The sequence below is a fragment of the Haliotis rubra genome, unplaced genomic scaffold, assembly GCF_003918875.1.
Source record: "Haliotis rubra isolate DU_JTF1 unplaced genomic scaffold, ASM391887v1 Scf183, whole genome shotgun sequence".
Classification (NCBI taxonomy): Eukaryota; Metazoa; Mollusca; class Gastropoda; order Lepetellida; family Haliotidae; genus Haliotis; species Haliotis rubra.
Window position 1 is genome coordinate 57,437 of NW_025765814.1, and position 18,946 is coordinate 76,382.

At 40.5% G+C, this 18,946-nt stretch overlaps 1 protein-coding gene and 3 long non-coding RNA genes across 9 annotated transcripts in view; 2 read left to right on the forward strand and 2 right to left on the reverse strand.

Annotated features, from left to right (window-relative positions):
- The first annotated feature begins 771 nt into the window (after positions 1-771).
- Positions 772-950, forward strand: LOC124273683. The gene is made up of 2 exons (XR_006897714.1): positions 772-870; positions 901-950. It is a non-coding gene; the product is annotated as an uncharacterized LOC124273683 (long non-coding RNA).
- Positions 951-4,960: 4,010 nt separating this feature from the next.
- Positions 4,961-18,946, reverse strand: part of LOC124273684 (ras guanyl-releasing protein 3-like) — an 87,428-nt gene continuing 73,442 nt past the window's right edge. For 4 of the 6 annotated variants that reach the window (XM_046708956.1, XM_046708957.1, XM_046708959.1 and 1 more), the window contains one exon: positions 4,961-7,395. In XM_046708956.1, coding sequence (XP_046564912.1) covers positions 7,225-7,395 — 171 coding nt within the window. In that variant the 3' untranslated portion in view covers positions 4,961-7,224. Of the gene's footprint in view, positions 7,396-8,832; positions 8,938-16,679; positions 16,709-18,946 lie in introns of all 6 variants that reach the window. The other 2 variants (XR_006897715.1, XM_046708960.1) reach the window with 2 other exon arrangements.
- LOC124273686 lies at positions 12,410-12,870 on the forward strand. Its single transcript, XR_006897717.1, has 3 exons — positions 12,410-12,476; positions 12,672-12,762; positions 12,831-12,870. It is a non-coding gene; the product is annotated as an uncharacterized LOC124273686 (long non-coding RNA).
- On the reverse strand, positions 14,543-16,673 carry LOC124273685. The gene is made up of 3 exons (XR_006897716.1): positions 16,137-16,673; positions 15,555-15,604; positions 14,543-14,605 (listed from the first exon to the last, which is right to left on the reverse strand). It is a non-coding gene; the product is annotated as an uncharacterized LOC124273685 (long non-coding RNA).

Genomic DNA, 18,946 nt, shown 5'->3' on the forward strand with positions numbered 1-18,946 from the left:
CTCTTAAATATGTTTCTTCTTTATAATGCTGACAATATGGCTCTGAACAGCAATGTCAACCAATCTGGAACTTGGTCATACCACGGTCCTTCTATCAAGCCTACAAGCATGAACTTGGTGAGTTTGGAGATCTGTAGTGCCCAAAATATTTGCCCAGCAAACAAAGGCATCCTGTGAATGAGTAAAAGGGCATTAATGATTTATATCTATTTTTTTGTTACGAATTTATCACAATATAAATAAATCACAATAACATAACATGTCAATGCCAACATGAGATCCCAGAAACTAGTTGAAGCCTGAAGATCAGCACCTAAGACATAAATTGTGGACTGTTGCAACTATGAGATAACCTGTGGACCATAACAACTATGAAATAACCTCTGTATCTCAGTAACTATCAACTGTGTTTCCTGTAAGTAAATAACTTGTATAATAAACCTGTGGACCCTAACAACGCTGAAATAACCTGTGGACCCTAGCAACGCTGAAATAACCTATGTATCCTAGCAACTAGGAGAAAAAACCTATGGACCCCAATTACTAGCAGACAACCCATGGAAACAAGTAGCAATATACTAAATGGTGTTGAGAAAGAGATTACTCCTTTCAACTTTCCAAATAAAATCCAAACTCATCACCGAATATCTTAGTGCAATAATTACACAAAATTTCCTCATCATTCCAACCAGACAAATAACTCACCACAATTAACATCAGTTGTGAGTTTGATTATTACCTGAACGAAAATAACAGGTTGTTTTGAACAAACACTCTTTGTAGCACTGACTGTCGGTAAACTGTGATTTACTTACCCAGAGGGACCTGTCATTATCTGGGAGAGAGGCGCTAAAACAGGGCTGAGGAGGGGTAGGGCAGAGGCAGAGGCGGGGGGCAGAGGCTGGGCGGGGGGGTAGGGAAGAGCGAGGCTGGAGCAGAGTGGAGGGAAAGAAAAGAAGTTGAAAGGATCATGATAAAAAATATACAATCTTCATAGGTTCATGCAAGAAAAAGGTATTGGAATGGTTACAAAATGAAACGAAATTTTATGTTTATGTGTAAAGAATACTTCAAACACAATTTTCATGATCGCCTTTGGCAGCTGAGTTCCTGGGTAGGTCATCAGAATTTACAAGCAGGTGGGATGCAAACGGAAACAAGGTAAGGCAATTTTTTGTAATGCTCAAGAATAAACCACCACAACCTATAACAAATGACAGCTCCCTCCCAGCATTCAATAGCAGTCATTAATCAGTAGACGATAATGAGAATGACACATGGAGGTGATCATCTCTATCCTAACAACAAGCTCCTTCACACACTTCTAGGATGATGGACATCAACTGTAGCAGCACATGATGACCGACACTACATATGTGGAGGATGAACACCAACAAGCACTGACCCGTATAGTAGATTGTCTCCCTTGGTAGAGGCAGGCAGACGTGGAGACGTATCATACTCATCGTGTTTGAAGATATGTTTCATGATCAGGGAAAACATCCTGGAACTATAAGATCTACTATCTACAGCCAGCCACTGTGGCAATATTATACAAAGCAGAATAGATAGCCATTGCACTAGGGTTTGAATATAAAATATTCTCTATAAACATTAAACTAAGAAACTGATTTGCTAGGTCTGATTTTCACCTTTCAAGTACAGAATCAACAAATAATACTGTTCTACTGATCACACACCACAAATCAAGGTCACTGTTAGATCTCACACAAATGACAACACAAAGCCTCACTTTTGTCCTCTAGCATTTAAATGGCCCTATTTGTACACATGTATTGAAAATTAATGAAATAACAAACCAAATGTTAAGTCAGTTAAGAAGTAATTCAGCTGAAACGGATTAAGGATGAATGATCGAGTATGCGAGTTGGCTGTAACACTGCGGAGAAGAATATTCAAGCCACAGCGCACCAACCCACTTTGGATGGAAACGTTAAGTGACGTTTGTCGTAACATAGCAACTACATCGGCATCTCCATGGGTTCAGTGGTGGCTGGAACAAATGATCAGGATTAAACCACAACCATGATCCTGCAGCCAAGGGAGGTATCTCTGTACAGCGTAATCTTCTATACCACTAAGAAAACCACCTCTACTGAACAACTCATGCTTGTCGTTCTAGAGGTTGAAAGGTCCTTATTGGAATGTGGTAAAACGAAGTGCTAAAAATATCCCACTGTACATATCGCAAAGAACGTAACATCTCGACAGATGTTATGACATGATTTCTGTCAACACAGCTTCTAAATAGGTATAAATATAAGTTATATAAGAGCAGCAGGATTTGGATTATGTAGAATGTATGCCTTTTTTAATGAGAATAATGTCTAGTAAATTATGCATGAGAACAACATGCATACAAGAATAAAAATCAAAATGCATAAAAACAATTTGGAACATTAAAGATCTCTTACAAACTGTTCCCACTGAATGACAATAATTAACAAAAAAGTTATGTTTTCATTATTATGTCTTATGATAGTTCAATTAAACATGAATGTTGTCTGGATATCACACCATTGCAAATACTCCAGCAAACCTTCTCAAAATATTTGTGTATTATGAAATTGTTTGAGAATAATTTGGTCGGAGTAAATTATATTTCTTGTTGTACAGACCTGTCTGGTCAACATACCAACAGGAACTGACAACTGTATGAGGAAACATGGGTTGTTTGGTTTATTACATATTTTTCTAAAGAATACCTATAAAATAATTTTAAAGAAATACAACCATGATTATATAAAATATATTTTCAAACAAACGTAAATGAACATTTTGAAAATTAATCATAGACTCATCCGTATAAAAAGAAAAAAAGAATATCTTTAGAAATCACGAATACCATATTCACCAAAATAAGCACCATGCCCTGGTCCACTCCAATTTGTCAGTAAGTTTAAAAAGTACTTCCTATTAACGCCAAACATATACTTGACCATATTATTGAGTATATTACATATATTTCTACAGAAAACAATAGGGTAGAAGGGGTATACAATTGACTGGGAATTATACAAAAATTGTTAGCTTCATTGATGTTTGAAAAGTTTAACATTTATGGTATTGAAACACACCTTTGTCAGTTTTGCTTAGCAGCATGGCGATTATTAGGGAGAATATGGCATTAAATTACTAGTTGCTACTGATGTACTTATTTGTCTTTCTGTCCACAAGTATTAGTGTTGCAAATCCACGAAATATAAAACCTAAATGCAATGATTTGACCAGTACAGAACCAGGCGAGTCACCACAATGGTAAGCAGATCTTGTTCCCTGGAGAACAGGATGACTAATTGAGATTTCACTGCATACTAAATGTGCAGTTTGTTTAATCAGCACTTAATCAATGAGACATTATGCATTCAGATCATTAACAGGAGTAACAAATCCATAACAGGTAACAGCAAAAAATCTTCCAAATGTTTTCAGGAATGAAGAAACAAGCCAGGTTAAGTTTACAATTAATATCAAACAGAAGATACGTGAAAAGTGCCTTCAGATCTCTCCTTTGATTAACTGTACCTGGTGTCCAATCAGTTTCAAGATTCATTCATCAATTCAAACCCGTTCTAAAATATATTGGGGGTTAAAAGTACCAAAAGAAACATTCTTATTGACATTCTTTGGACTTCCAGGATACTTCCAGAAAGTAATATTTTCAAAGCTTAAAGGAAAGCAGTTGTAGACATCTGTGTGGAGTGGAATACAATTCAATTAGAAATGAGTTCATTGTTGTTTGTCTTCTTCCAAAACCTTTTGAGATTCATCTCATGTTTAAATATACAACTCAACCATTGATAGGGATAATCAGATACGGCATTCTCTTTAAATATACACTTGACATACTATGAGAATCAGTTTGGTGTATCCTGGAAAGATATGCTTACAGCTGTGACTATTTCTTACATTAACAGCACGGTACAGTTGGAGAATGAATTCACTGCTGGACATACCAAATGATACTCTGTGTGGTATATACTGATCTTATCCCATTCCTGGCTATGTGATACAGCAATAACAACAGACAAATCCCTGGTGACCCTGCAAACACTGGACACTGCACAGAGCGCTGTCAGTACTTCAAAGGTCTTGTATGAAGTGTTCCTCCATCAACCAAAACATCAGCCAATCAGGGACGACATAGCGGTATGTGTATATGCTGAGTCAACTAATGAAATGAGGCTAGGTAGAACTCAAGGTGAAACAGCCCTCCCTGTGCATTAGCCTGTGCAAACAGGATTTTTGCGTGATATTGAAGCAGACGTGAATACTTAATGTAATATTGCTTCTTGTGTGATAAAATCTCAAGTGTTCATTGTGCCAAGGATTCACTCGTTTCCTTGGGCTTTGGAGACCATGGCCCGGTTTCACGAAGCTCTCGTAAGCCTAAGTTCTCGTAACTTTTCTCGTAGCGTCGTACCTCCTATGTTACAGTATAGGAGGTACGAATGCTACGAGGAAAGTTTCGAGAACTTAGGCTTACGAGAGCTTTGTGAAACGGGCCCCATGCTAGCTATTCTTGAAACATTCATAGCCCTACGAACTTCTTAAGCCCATTCTTAACACATTGGCTACGGTCAAAGTTAAGAATTCTTAGGGCTACGAATGTTTCGCGAATAAGGGCCCATATGTTGATTCTGATGTAAAACCAACAATTACACCATTAACAGGCTAAACGTTTGAGTGTTGGAGAAACACAGTGTATACAAGACCTATGGAGAACGGACATTGAGATATTTGTGTTTTCACTGCTACCCATGAAGATGTCAGAGTGCTTTAACCTCACCTTTACCTTGTTTTTTGGTTTGAGCAGAATGACATCTCGTAATGTTTTCTGCCTAGCATGTTTCCTAGAGAGAGTGTGTAGTATTGGGGATAGCTACCAACACAATGTCTGTGGTCAAGTCACAGCGGCTAGATTAAGGTCACCAATAGAAACATCTTTGAAAAACAGGATAAACATCTTAAATAAAAACTCAACAAAAAACAGGAAAAAAGGAATTTCAGATTGCTCCAAGACTAGAAATAAAGTAATTATAGTTGTAACAAAACATTTGATAATCAACATTCATAATATGACTGAGTTGTACAAAGCCACATGGATATTAACATAGCAATATTGCATAAATATGAAATATATACAAACACTTTAGGACAGAAGGTTACACGAACTGATCTAGATGAGACATGCTTTTCTCCCCTGTTCGACTGAGAGTAAAGGAGGGAGGGTGGTCGGTAAAATGGATGCCATATGCTAGAAACTAGGAAGATGTTGACTGGGAACAGGATGAGGACTCGTATTACTCCATGTACACGATTATCTCCCCTTAGCTCGGACAGGATGGGTGGACGATCATGTTAATCAATAACAGCCTGACTCAAGAAGGCGGACATGTCCAAGCCTTTTCCCCTGAACAAAGTGACACTGTGTAGTCTGGTGGCCATACAGCATGGGCCGGTCAATACATTTTATATGATCACATTATGCATGACATTAATCTGTCCTTTAGGTGCAGCAATGATACTTTTCCCTTATTCCAATGCTTTGGGAGACAAGCTTTTGTGTTTAGCTTAAGACAAATCACTAGATGTTTTATACAGATAATTACAATATTGGAAGATTTGGATGTTTCATTGAAAAACTTCATGAATTTTAGCAAACCTGACCTGAATTCTGATTCTTGTCAGTTTAAAACGTCTGATCAAAATATTTTGAGAAGTACCTCTCGTATTGCACTGCATTCTGGGGAAAGAGTCAACAAGTCAACAACTTTATCATTCTTACACAGGCACACAGGACCACACAGTGCCTAAACGTGGCTAATACTGCCAGCACGTTCTCACCACTATAGCCCACTCCCTCGGACCTAAGTGGTCAGTCAGGAGACACCCGTTCACAGATAGTTCATAGTACCAACATCACTGCATCAACAAGCCTTTCATCAACACTTTTATCTCACGGCCTCCTGTGATTATGTCGACTGCTTCCACTGGTACATCCTTTCAAGTATTTATTTGACATTTCCTTGCTCTGGGGAGGGCGACTGTGCCGTCAACAATGACCTGGTGTCAGTGTTTTGGACATATTTCCTTTGACTATGGCCAAGGAGAGGTTTAGATTCTTTCCACATTCCAGATCAACAGTACAATAATTGTTTGTCAACATCCCCTTGTCACTGTCCGCAGCTTGGGAGCTTCCTGTTGTCAGCACAGCCATCTTGGCCAACAAAGAGACAACCACTGTGATTGGTTGCCTTGGTCACATGATCAAGCCAATGTGGATTGCTTGTACAAGTCCCTCAGTCTACGATTGACATACATGTAAACATTTACCAAAAATAACGGTTGGTGTAATTTTCTTCTCAACTACACATATTAACACAAATATGTTCCACCGTCCGTGAAGTATGACAGTGATTGTACACTCAGTTGGTCCCACATTCACATGGGAGATTTTGTCTTCGACGACTCGTCCTCCAAGTCCTCTTCATAATTCCAACATTATAAGACCTAACTGTCAGGGATTCCCCCAGTCTGTTAAACAGTTCAAATCAACATCAAGAGAGTGCTATTGGTTCCCTTGTTGCCATGACAATGGCTGGATATATCTTGACATCAACCATCAGTTGCCCATGGAAGCAGACGAGTACAACTGATATATTTTTGGAATAGTCAGCAAGATATATCGTTCAATACCTACATAACATATATATCTACACTTGATATCATTATGCCATGGTGTAAAAATACTGCACGATAACAAGTCAAGTCTTCACCCACCTCATCAGTCCCAATATTACTGGCGCCAGTAGAAGTTTAACAACACAATCATTTTTCAATAGTAACACTGCTAGCCGGTGATTCCTCATTGGTTAATTTCCGTCACAAGACATAGTGTTACTGGTCACATGATAGGATCGATGGTTATGATTGGCAGGTCCATATCCTACGGTACATAAATGGAATGATATAGAATGGTAATCCCACCTGGTATTGTGTCAACATGAGACTGACTCATCTGACAAGGAGGGGTGTGTAGGTAGTTGAACAATACCTACCTGCCACCCCTCCCAAACAAAACCAGATGACAATGGAGCCTTCCACAAACCCATAGACAGCCACATCCAACAGGCAAAATGTCCCTGCACTTCCAACAAGACCGATCTTGACCTCATCTAGAATTCTGGCAAGTTTTTGCTCTTAGACTTCAGTATCTCTCTGCATGTTTAAAGCATCCATCTGTTCCAGAATAAAAGAGATGGTATTTTGCCGAATAACACCAATATGGGCTTTCAGTGTGAGAATTTGCTCGTTTGCAGTTTCTAGACGTGCCCTCAAACGTAGGTTCTCGTCCATCAGCTGTTCCCGCGCCTGCAACAGAGAGAAGTTCTGTTACTACACCTCACTCACAACACCGTCGACATGCACGGGCACAACACCATCACATACTGCTACACATGTAGGCTTAATAGGGGATGAGCTGCCTTCCTCATCATGATGAATATTTCCATTGAACTATCATATAACTTAACATTTTCAGCGGATGATGGAAAAATGTAACTATATGGTGTCAAACGACAGTGAACAAAGTTATTATCTTCTTCATAATCTTGATTATCTTTTTTTTTAAAGTAATATTTGCATTTAATTTCATTCTGAAATTGGTACTTTTCATCTGATAAACTGGGGTAGGATTAGCATAAGAATTATCAGTTTAAATTACAGGAAGAATATAAAGGGAAATTGAAAGAAAAAATATGAAAAGTTTAAAACAGCACCCTAGACATTTTGAGAAAGTGCTAAATGTACTTATTTAGTAAAGTGTAAAAAAATAACAGTGAAAGAGGATTCCAAAGTTGAAACTTAACAAACGGGCAGATTTAGTCAGGAAACAGACAAGGAAAGGACTTGCAGTTTGTTTTATATTGGCGTAGTCTGCTATAACTGAATCAAGGGGCAAGTATCGGGCATGAGATAAGCCATGCATAAAGAGCAGCCATGGTGCAGCAGGACCGGCCAATGTCTGACAACATCATCAGCCAGGACAACATAGGTCCACAAGGCATGCCACACATTGTTTCATCACAGACTTCCATCAGACAAACAGCTAGAGTGTACACAATTCCAAACAGCGTGATAGATCACTTAAAAAACATCATTGTTTATATTTTTCAATCATGATATTAATGTTAGAAGATTTCCAGGAAAAATAGACTCTTTGATAGTCTAAAGAAGTATTCCAGATTGAAAAGGCTTATGGATATAATGGATATGTACCCCATGAACAGAATACCGATACAGTACATCAGTTCTGGAACAGACTTTTTGGTAGCTTTGAAATTGGACAAATTGCACGATGTCTGTAATTGTCAGCTGGAAAGCATACAAACTAATCGTACAGTAAGTTGCATCAAGTGAGACTGTTTTCTGATCCTTCATGCACAGCTTATCTGTGGTTGGTGATGCATGTCCCTACGGGGCGGGCGGGCGCTATCACGTACATAGATGAATGGGTCTCGGACAGAGCCTCTACATAGATCTCACCAGGTGAACAACACTCTCATTCTACCTCTCAACAGAAACAGCGGTCGTACCAAAATATGAACATGTTTCAATAACCATGATAACCATATATACAGAATATATATACAACTTCATATTTAAACAATTTAAATTACCAGTTAAAATGAACTTCAAGAATAAACATGCAATATAAGTGTAAAAATCTACAAAAATATGCAAATATTAGTATTTTAATTTAATAAGGATAGAAATCCCATATAAATGAAAAAAGTTGAGCCCATCTACCTGCGTGCATTCTAATCTACAGTGGAAGTAGGTATTGTAGTCAGGTACATAGGTTCTCGCTAGAACAGGAGGCCATCACATAATACACATAAACAGTTCCTGCTGCTGAAATACAAATACTCATATAGCGGCAACCCGCAGTCAACACACGCTCCACCAATAATGTACATCTTCTACGCCTGTACTCGTAATATAGTCATGTTCAAATCTATGTCCTTCACTTTTTAAATCAACAATTTACTGTTTAAAAATACATTTGAGGATATAATATTTGCATGAGCAAGATTAGAAAAGTAAGAAAAGAAATTTTACGATTCCTATTTGGTTCCAGATGGATCTACATTTGTGAAGATATGGCTAGAATTGTATGAACAGATATTGTTATTGTGTACACAGGCAGAAAACAAGGGAATGTTTGACTGTAATCCAGTATTTCACACTGTTTGATCTATATACCCAAGGATGTTTAAGGTCAGTCTTGAATGGGTGAAGAATTTATGCACTTTCTTTGTCAGTCTATGTTCCCAAAGCTTGAGGAACATACACTAGCATAGAGTGTTCATCAACGCATGTAATCTGAATTCATCTTATCGGACACCTAATGCTATTGCAGGGTATATCTTATGCAGGCATGCTATGGTCCAATTAGTAAGATACTACCGTTAACCATTTCTTTACCAAGAGAAAATAGAGAAGTTTTTATAAATCTGTTTAATTTAGAAAATATTGTAAATCGCATGGCATTGGCATATATCAACTATTTGAGATAATAAATTGTGATTGGTATTTTGCTAATGAAATGCCTACAGTTTGACAATTTGGGTTTGGGGCTTGGAGGAGTGGGCACATTAAACAGATATCATACCAGTTAGCGGGTATATTGAAAATATTAGAATGGGTTTCAGCCAATCAGAATCTGACACTAATGTGCCAGGTAAGATAGCATGGAAAGTCAATCCTGTCATAGCAGCTTAACTTCCTGTGTGAACTACCTCTGATGAGATGACAAATGATTACTATCAGAATGAACAGATGTATGTGAAGAGATAATGTCTTTTATATAACCACTTCACCAAAACTTGCCAATAAGTTGGGAAATGAGGTTTTTTATTTTCACACTATCCTAGCATGGTAAGTCTGACACTTCCACTGCTAGTACACATCCGAGTCTCTAGTTCTCACTTTCATGCAGATGTAATTTTTATGCTATGTTTTGATTGTATGAATTTCAAACAGCCTGATACACTAAGAAAGAGGCAATACAGGGAGGGCATCTAAAGATGTGCTTGGAAACAAATGGATGAACACATTCTAGTTTGGATGGGTAACTCGGGCTGATGGGTTAATAGCAAGACCAGGGCACCAACACAATGTTCTCCACCGATGGTTAGTCACGTGATATATGCTGCTTAACAACCATGAGAAAGAACTCTATGGTTACTATTGGCAACACTACAAGTCAGTATTGGCAACACTACAAGTCAGTATTGGCAACACTACAAGTTACTATTGGCAACACTACAAGTTACTATTGGCAACACTACAAGTTACTATTGGCAACACTACAAGTTACTATTGGCAACACTACAAGTTAGTAATTTCAACATTTCTTTCTGTATGCATTAGTGGTGGTCCGATAAATTGAAATAATCAAAGATTGGTCACTGTGACTAAATGATCAAGCAATCGATCATGTTTTCTCATAATTGAACACAAACAATTTTGGAACACTTGTTTACATTAACAATATTTTTCATAAAGTTGGTTTTGTCTGTTACATTTCATAAGCACTACAAGCTCGTTCCAAGTCATGATTGAAATTATCTTAAAGACTCCAGGAAATTTATGTTCTTAACATACTAGTCATCCTTTAAAGATGTGACATTTGCAAACTCATGTAGTGCAATTTGAAACCCCCCTGAAAGAACTACATGTTTTTTTCTATATTTTTTGTGCATTAAGAAACTGAACCAGGAGAATTTGATAAATGATGCTAACCAATTATTTTTGATGATTTATTGGTTGTAATGAACCAATCATCAATTATGAGATTTTAACCAATTCCCAATACTAGTATGCATGCATTTTAGATACAGAATCAACTAACTTCAGTGTTTGCAACTAATACTTCTTGATAGGGCCTGGTAAATCGATTTCCAGCTGAACTTTCCACCCAACTCATCAGGGTGTTGTTGTACAAAACAGCCTTAGCACTATGACAGTCGGAAGTGTATGTTAAGGAATGGGAGTTACGATGACCTAAGATCGCTTTGTACAATGGTACCCTGACCTACAGAGTTACACAGGTAGGGCCAGGTAATAGGGGGAGGGTACCCAGGACGTAAATTTGAATCTCTTCCCAGTCCTAGAACAAATATAGCAACTGAAAATAACTGGATGAAAACATTCCCTTCTTTTCTCTCAGTTGTGTTTGTTATAGTATTATGTGAATCAATTAAAGTACATGTAAGGACTTAAGCAATAAATCATGTACTATAAGACAAAGAACACAAGATATCTATTTAGTGTAGAGTCACCATAGTGAAGAAGAGAAACCAGTAGCTTGGAGTATTAATGAAGATATTAAGTAGATAAGATGGAGAGGAAGATGAAAGTATTGAGGAGGGTCAAAGGTAATAAAATTAGTAAAGAGCTCTCTGTTAAATGTGAGAAAGTCAACTCAGGAGGGATAATGAAGAAAGAGTGTTACCATGGCAACAAATGACAACCCGAATACTCAAAGAAGTCTACGAGGAGAACAGAATCCTCATCCTTCAGTAATAGCGGTGTGCAAACATATTGTCTACAAACTTGTCAAACAAATTTGAAGGCGTCCTAAAAGCCAAGTATGATAATGCTTGCCTAGAAAATGTTCAATAATGGAAGGATCCGTCTGTGACAACTAATCCTTGAATTAAGCAAGATCTACTGCTTCTTTGAGAAAAGTTGAGATGATGTGTACACAAACAAAATAAAAAGGGGGTAGTATGATTACCGAAGTGCAGTCTCCAGGTTCTAGTGTGGCCATCTAACTTCCTACCTATAAGGAACAACTGAAAGCTTGCCTACTACCTAAAACTAATCTACCCAATCACCTGCCCCTTGTACATCTAATCACCAGCTGCTCATCAATCTAAACAACAGCCACTCATCCATAAAATCAGGTGCCTCTCATCCATCTAATAAGGTGTCAGTCATCCATCTAATCAGGTGCCTCTCATCCATCTACTCAGGTATCTCTCATCCATCTAATCAGGTGTCTCTCTAATCCATCTAATAAGGTGTCAGTCATCCATCTAATCAGGTGCCTCTCATCCATCTAATCAGGTGCCTCTCATCCATCTAATCAGGTGCCTCTCATCCATCTAATCAGGTGCCTCTCATCCATCTAATCAGGTGCAACACATCAATCTTAGCAGTGCTCTCATCCACATCCATCTTCAGGTGCATCCATCTAATCAGGTGCCTCTCATCCATCTAATCAGGTGCCTCTCATCCATCTAATCAGGTGCAACACATCAATCTTAGCAGTTGTCTCTCATCCATCTAATCAGGTGTCTCTCATCCATCTATTAGGTGTCTCTCATCCACCTATCAGGTGTCTCTCATCCATCTAATCAGGTGCCACTCATTCATCTAATCAGGTGTCTCTCATCCATCTAATCAGGTGCCTCTCATTCATCTAATCAGGTGCTCTCTTATAATCAAGGCATCATCCAATCAGATGCCTCTCATCCATCTAATCAGGTGCATCTATGTCATCCATCTAATCAGGTGTCTCTCATCCATCTAATCAGGTGTCTCTCATCCATCTAGGTGTCTCTCATCCATCTAATCAGGTGTCTCTCATCCATCTAATCAGGTGCAACACATCAATCTTAGCAGTTGTCTCTCATCCATCTAATCAGGTGTCTCTCATCCATCTATTAGGTGTCTCTCATCCACCTATCAGGTGTCTCTCATCCATCTAATCAGGTGCCACTCATTCATCTAATCAGGTGTCTCTCATCCATCTAATCAGGTGCCACTCATTCATCTAATCAGGTGCCTCTCATTAATCTAATCAGGCGTCTCTCATCCATCCAATCAGATGCCTATCATCCATCTTAGCAGGCATCTCTCATCCATCTAATCAGGTGTCTCTCATCCATCTAATCAGGTGTCTCTCATCCATCTAATCAGGTGTCTCTCATCCATCTAATAGGTGTCTCTCATCCACCTATCATGTGTCTCTCATCCATCTAATCAGGTGCCTCTCATTCATCTAATCAGGTGCCTCTCATCCATCTAATCAGGCGTCTCTCATCCATCTAATCAGGTGCCTCTCATCCATCTAATCAGGTGCCTCTCATCCATCTAATCAGGTGCCTCTCATCCATCTAATCAGGTGCCTCTTATTCATCTAATCAGGTGCCTCTCATGAATCTAATCAGGTGCCACTCATTCATCTAATCAGGTGCAACACATCCATCTAATCAGGTGTCACTCATCTATAAAATCAGGTGTCTCGTCCATCTAATCAGGTGCCCCTCATCCATCTAATCAGGTGCCTCTTATCAATCTAATCACCTGCATCTCGTCAATCTTAGCGCCTGCCTCCTATCAATCTTGTCACTGGCATTCATCTTTTTCATCTACTGTCTCTCAGTCATCTCATCATATCGCTCATCTATACAATCACATGCCCCATATCCACCTAGACACCTGTTGCTTCGTCGTCGAATTCAATCACAGCCATCCCTTCCATAAGAGGGATCTACATCTAAATATCCTTCCACCTGAGCAAGAGATTTATGTTCTCCCATCCATCCCTCCATTTTATCTCACGAGAGATCTACATTCACCTACACCTAACCATCCCTCCATCTTATCTCACAAGAGATCTACGTTCACCTACACCTAACCATCCCTCCATCTCCTCCCCACGAGAGATCTACATTCACCTACACCTAACCATCCCTCCATCTTCTCCACACAAGAGATCTATGTTCACCTACACCTAACCATCCCTCCATCTTCATCTACATCTCCTACCACACCCTCCAACCATCCTCCATCTCACCTACACCTAACCATCCCTCCATCTCCTCTCCTCCACAAGAGATCTATGTTCACCTACACCTAACCATCCCTCCATCTCCTCCCCATGAGAGATCTACATTCCTACCTAACCATCCCTCCATCTCCTCCCCAAGATCTACACTCACCCTACTACCTAACCATCCCTCCCCTCCATCTCCTCCCCACAAGAGATCTACGTTCACCTACACCTAACCATCCTCCATCTCCTCCCCATCCTACATTCCCTACACCTAACCATCCCTCCATCTCCTCTCCCCACAGATCTACGTTCACCTACACCTAACCATCCCTCCATCTCCTCCCACAGAGATCTATGTTCACCTACACCTAACCATCCCTCCATCTCCTCCCCCATCTCCACACTCCATCCCTCCATCTCCTCCCCAGAGATCTACGTTCACCTACACCTAACCATCCCTCCATCTCCTCCCCCAAGAGATCTACGTTCACCTACACCTAACCATCCCTCCATCTCCTCCCCCAGAGATCTCGTTCACCTACACCTAACCATCCCTCCATCTCCTCCCCACGAGGATCTACGCTCACCTCACCTAACCATCCTCCATCTCCTCCCACGAGATCTATAACCTACACCCTCCATCCTCCATCTCCTCCCACAAGAGATCTACGTTCACCTACACCTAACCATCCCTCCATCTCCTCCCCACAAGAGATCTATGTTCACCTACACCTAACCATCCCTCCATCTCTACTCCCCTACACCCTAGATCTCACATTCACCTACACCCTAACCATCCCTCCATCTCCTCCCACACAGAGATCTATGTTCACCCCACACTCTAACCATCACTACACACCTAACCATCCCTCCATCTCCTCCCCAACTACGCATTCCCTACACCTAACCATCCCTCCATCTCCCCCCAAAGAGATCTAACCATTCACCTACACACCTACACCAACTCCATCTCCTCCATCTCCTCCTCTACTACAGATCTATCTTCATCCACTACCTAACCATCCCTCCATCTCCTCCCACGAGAGATCTACGTTCACCTACACCTAACCATCCCTCCATCTCCTCCCACAAGAGATCTACGTTCACCTACACCTAACCATCCCTCCATCTCCTCCCCACGAGATCTACGTTCACCTACACCTAACCATCCCTCCATCTCCTCCCCACGAGATCTATGTTCCACACCTAACCATCCTCCATCTCCTCCCACTACGTTCACCTACACCCTAACCATCCCTCCATCTCCTCCCCACAAGAGATCTCGTTCACCTACACCTAACCATCCCATCCATCTCCTCCCCACAGGAGATCTATGTTCACCTACACCTAACCATCCCTCCATCTCCTCCCCCACACGAGAGATCTACGTTCACCTACACCTAACCATCCCTCCATCTCCTCCCCACGAGAGATCTATGTTCACCTACACCTAACCATCCCTCCATCTCCTCCCCACAAGAGATCTATGTTCACCTACACCTAACCATCCCTCCATCTCCTCCCCACGAGAGATCTACTGTTCACCTACACCTAACCATCCCTCCATCTCCTCCCCACAAGAGATCTACGCTCACCTACACCTAACCATCCTCCATCTCCCCCCTGACGAGATCTCTGTTCACCTACACTACACCTAACCATCCCTCCATCTCCATCTCACCTAACCATCCCTCCATCTCCTCCCCACGAGAGATCTATGTTCACCTACACCTAACCATCCTCCATCTCCTCTCCCACAGAGATCTCCTTCACCTACACCTAACCATCCCTCCATCTCACTCCCACCTAGATCCTCCATCTCCTCCCCACAAGAGATCTAACCATCCCTCCATCTCCATCTCCTCCACAGAGATCTACGTTCACCTACACCTAACCATCCCTCCATCCATCTCCTCCCCACGAGATCTATGTCTCCATTTCACCTACACCTAACCATCCCTCCATCTCCTCCTACAACCAGAGATCTCACCTGCTCACCTACACCTAACCATCCCTCCATCTCCTCCCTCCCACAAGATCTCTTTCACACTACACCTCCACCATCCCTCCATCACCTAACCATCCCCCATGAGAGATCTATGTTCACCTACCACCTAACCATCCCTCCATCCTCCATCCCTCCCAAGAGATCTACGTTCACCTACACCTAACCATCCCTCCATCTTACCTCCCATCAAGATCTACGTTCACCTACACCTAACCATCCCTCCACCTTCCCTCTCACAAGAGACCATCCCTACACCTAACCATCCCTCCATCTCCTCCCCACAAGAGATCTACGTTCACCTACACCTAACCATCCCTCCATCTCCTCCCCACGAGAGATCTACGTTCACCTACACCTAACCATCCCTACATCGCCTCCCCACAAGAAATCTATGTTCACCTACACCTAACCATCCCTCCATCTTATCTCACGAGATCTATGTTCACCTACACCTTACCGGCCTCCATCTTCTCCCACGAAAGATCTACATTCCCTTAAACATCCAGCCATGTTAATCCCTAATCAACTTTCATGAACACCTAGCTAACCAGCCATGTTGTTCTCTATGTGAGACCTATGTTCATGTACTAGGTGTCATCAACTCCTGTTCCTCTTCCTCCCAGGGGAGATCTATGTAGAAGCAAAGCAAACAAGTGTACACATCTATGTACGGGCGTGGAAACCGGTGGCAGCAGTGAAACAACTACACAACTCAGAAAGGTGGCAAATCTACGATCAAGAAACAGCTCAGTCTGAGGCTACCCAACAAAGGGAGGTAACTCTGAGCTAGCAACTTACTGCACCTCCTCTTCGGAATCTGAACCGCTCTACAAACAGAAGACAGAAAACATCAACAGTCACACAACAGACATGTTGCTGGAGTTGCTACTAGATTCCAGCACTGGCACTGTAATCATAGTACAAGACTGGGAGATGTCTAGGACATTCAAGTCACATCGATTCCCCACGATACAGATAACCTAACACCGATACAAAGAATACGTTCTACTTGATTTAGAAAAATATTCTTGCTTGTAAAATTGAGGAGTGTTAAAAAAGGAAGTCAAGATATTCTGAGAAAGAATTATTTCACCTGTGTTTCAATTCAAATGTCAACCAAATGATGAGTGTTATAGGATATCTTCCTCCCTTGAATGAGTGAGTGCATAGTGGTTATATCCACCTAGTCTGACCATGAGATCAGTTAGATGTGTTTACCGCTAGTCCCAATGTAGATGTATTTACCGCTAGTCCCAATGTAGATGTATTTACCTCTAGTCCCAATGTAGATGTATTAGTCCCAATGTAGATGTATTTACCGTTAAGTCCCAATGTAGATGTATTTACCTCTAGTCCCAATGTAGATGTATTTACCTCTAGTCCCAATGTAGATGTATTTACCTCTAGTCCCAATGTAGATGTGTTTACCTCTAGTCCCAATGTAGATGTATTTACTACTAGTCCCAATGTAGATGTATTTCTACTAGTCCCAATGTAGATGTGTTTACCTCTAGTCCCAATGTAGATGTATTTACCGCTAGTCCCAATGTAGATGTATTAACCTCTAGTCCCAATGTAGATGTATTTACCTCTAGTCCCAATGTAGATGTGTTTACCGCTAGTCCCAATGTAGATGTATTTACAGCTAGTCCCAATGTAGATGTATTTACCGCTAGTCCCAATGTAGATGTATTTACCTCTAGTCCCAATGTAGATGTATTTACCCCTAGTCCCAATGTAGATGTATTTACCGCAAGTCCCAATGTAGATGTATTTACCTCTAGTCCCAATGTAGATGTGTTTACCTCTAGTCCCAATGTAGATGTGTTTACCTCTAGTCCCAATGTAGATGTATTTACTACTAGTCCCAATGTAGATGTATTTACTACTAGTCCCAATGTAGATGTGTTTACCGCTAGTCCCAATGTAGATGTGTTTACCTCTAGTCCCAATGTAGATGTATTTACCTCTAGTCCCAATGTAGATGTATTTACCTCTAGTCCCAATGTAGATGTGTTTACCTCTAGTCCCAATGTAGATGTATTTACCTCTAGTCCCAATGTAGATGTATTTACCACTAGTCCCAATGTAGATGTGTTTACCGCTAGTCCCAATGTAGATGTGTTTACCTCTAGTCCCAATGTAGATGTGTTTACCTCTAGTCCCAATGTAGATGTATTTACTGCTAGTCCCAATGTAGATGTATTTACTACTAGTCCCAATGTAGATGTATTTACCGCTAGTCCCAATGTAGATGTATTTACCTCTAGTCCCAATGTAGATGTGTTTACCTCTAGTCCCAATGTAGATGTATTTACTACTAGTCCCAATGTAGATGTATTTACTACTAGTCCCAATGTAGATGTATTTACTGCTAGTCTCAATGTAGATGTATTTACCTCTAGTCCCAATGTAGATGTATTTACCTCTAGTCCCAATGTAGATGTGTTTACCTCTAGTCCCAATGTAGATGTACCTTTAGATGTATTTACCTCTAGTCCCAATGTAGATGTGTTTTACCTCTAGTCCCAATGTAGATGTATTTACCTCTAGTCCCAATGTAGATGTGTTTACCCTAGTCCCAATGTAGATGTGTTTACCTCTAGTCCCAATGTAGATGTGTTTCCCAATGTAGATGTGTTTATGTATTTAGTCCCAATGTAGATGTGTTTACCACTAGTCCCAATGTAGATGTGTTTACCTCTAGTCCCAATGTAGATGTGTTTACCTCTAGTCCCAATGTAGATGTGTTTACCTCTAGTCCCAATGTAGATATGTTTTTACCTCTAGTCTAGTCCCAATGTAGATGTATTTACCTCTAGTCCCAATGTAGATGTATTTACTAGTCTAGATCTCAATGTAGATGTATTTACCTCTAGTCCCAATGTAGATGTGTTTACCTCTAGTCCCAATGTAGATGTGTTTACCTCTAGTCCCAATGTAGATGTATTTACTACTAGTCCCAATGTAGATGTATTTACTACTAGTCCCAATGTAGATGTATTTACTGCTAGTCTCAATGTAGATGTATTTACCTCTAGTCCCAATGTAGATGTATTTACCTC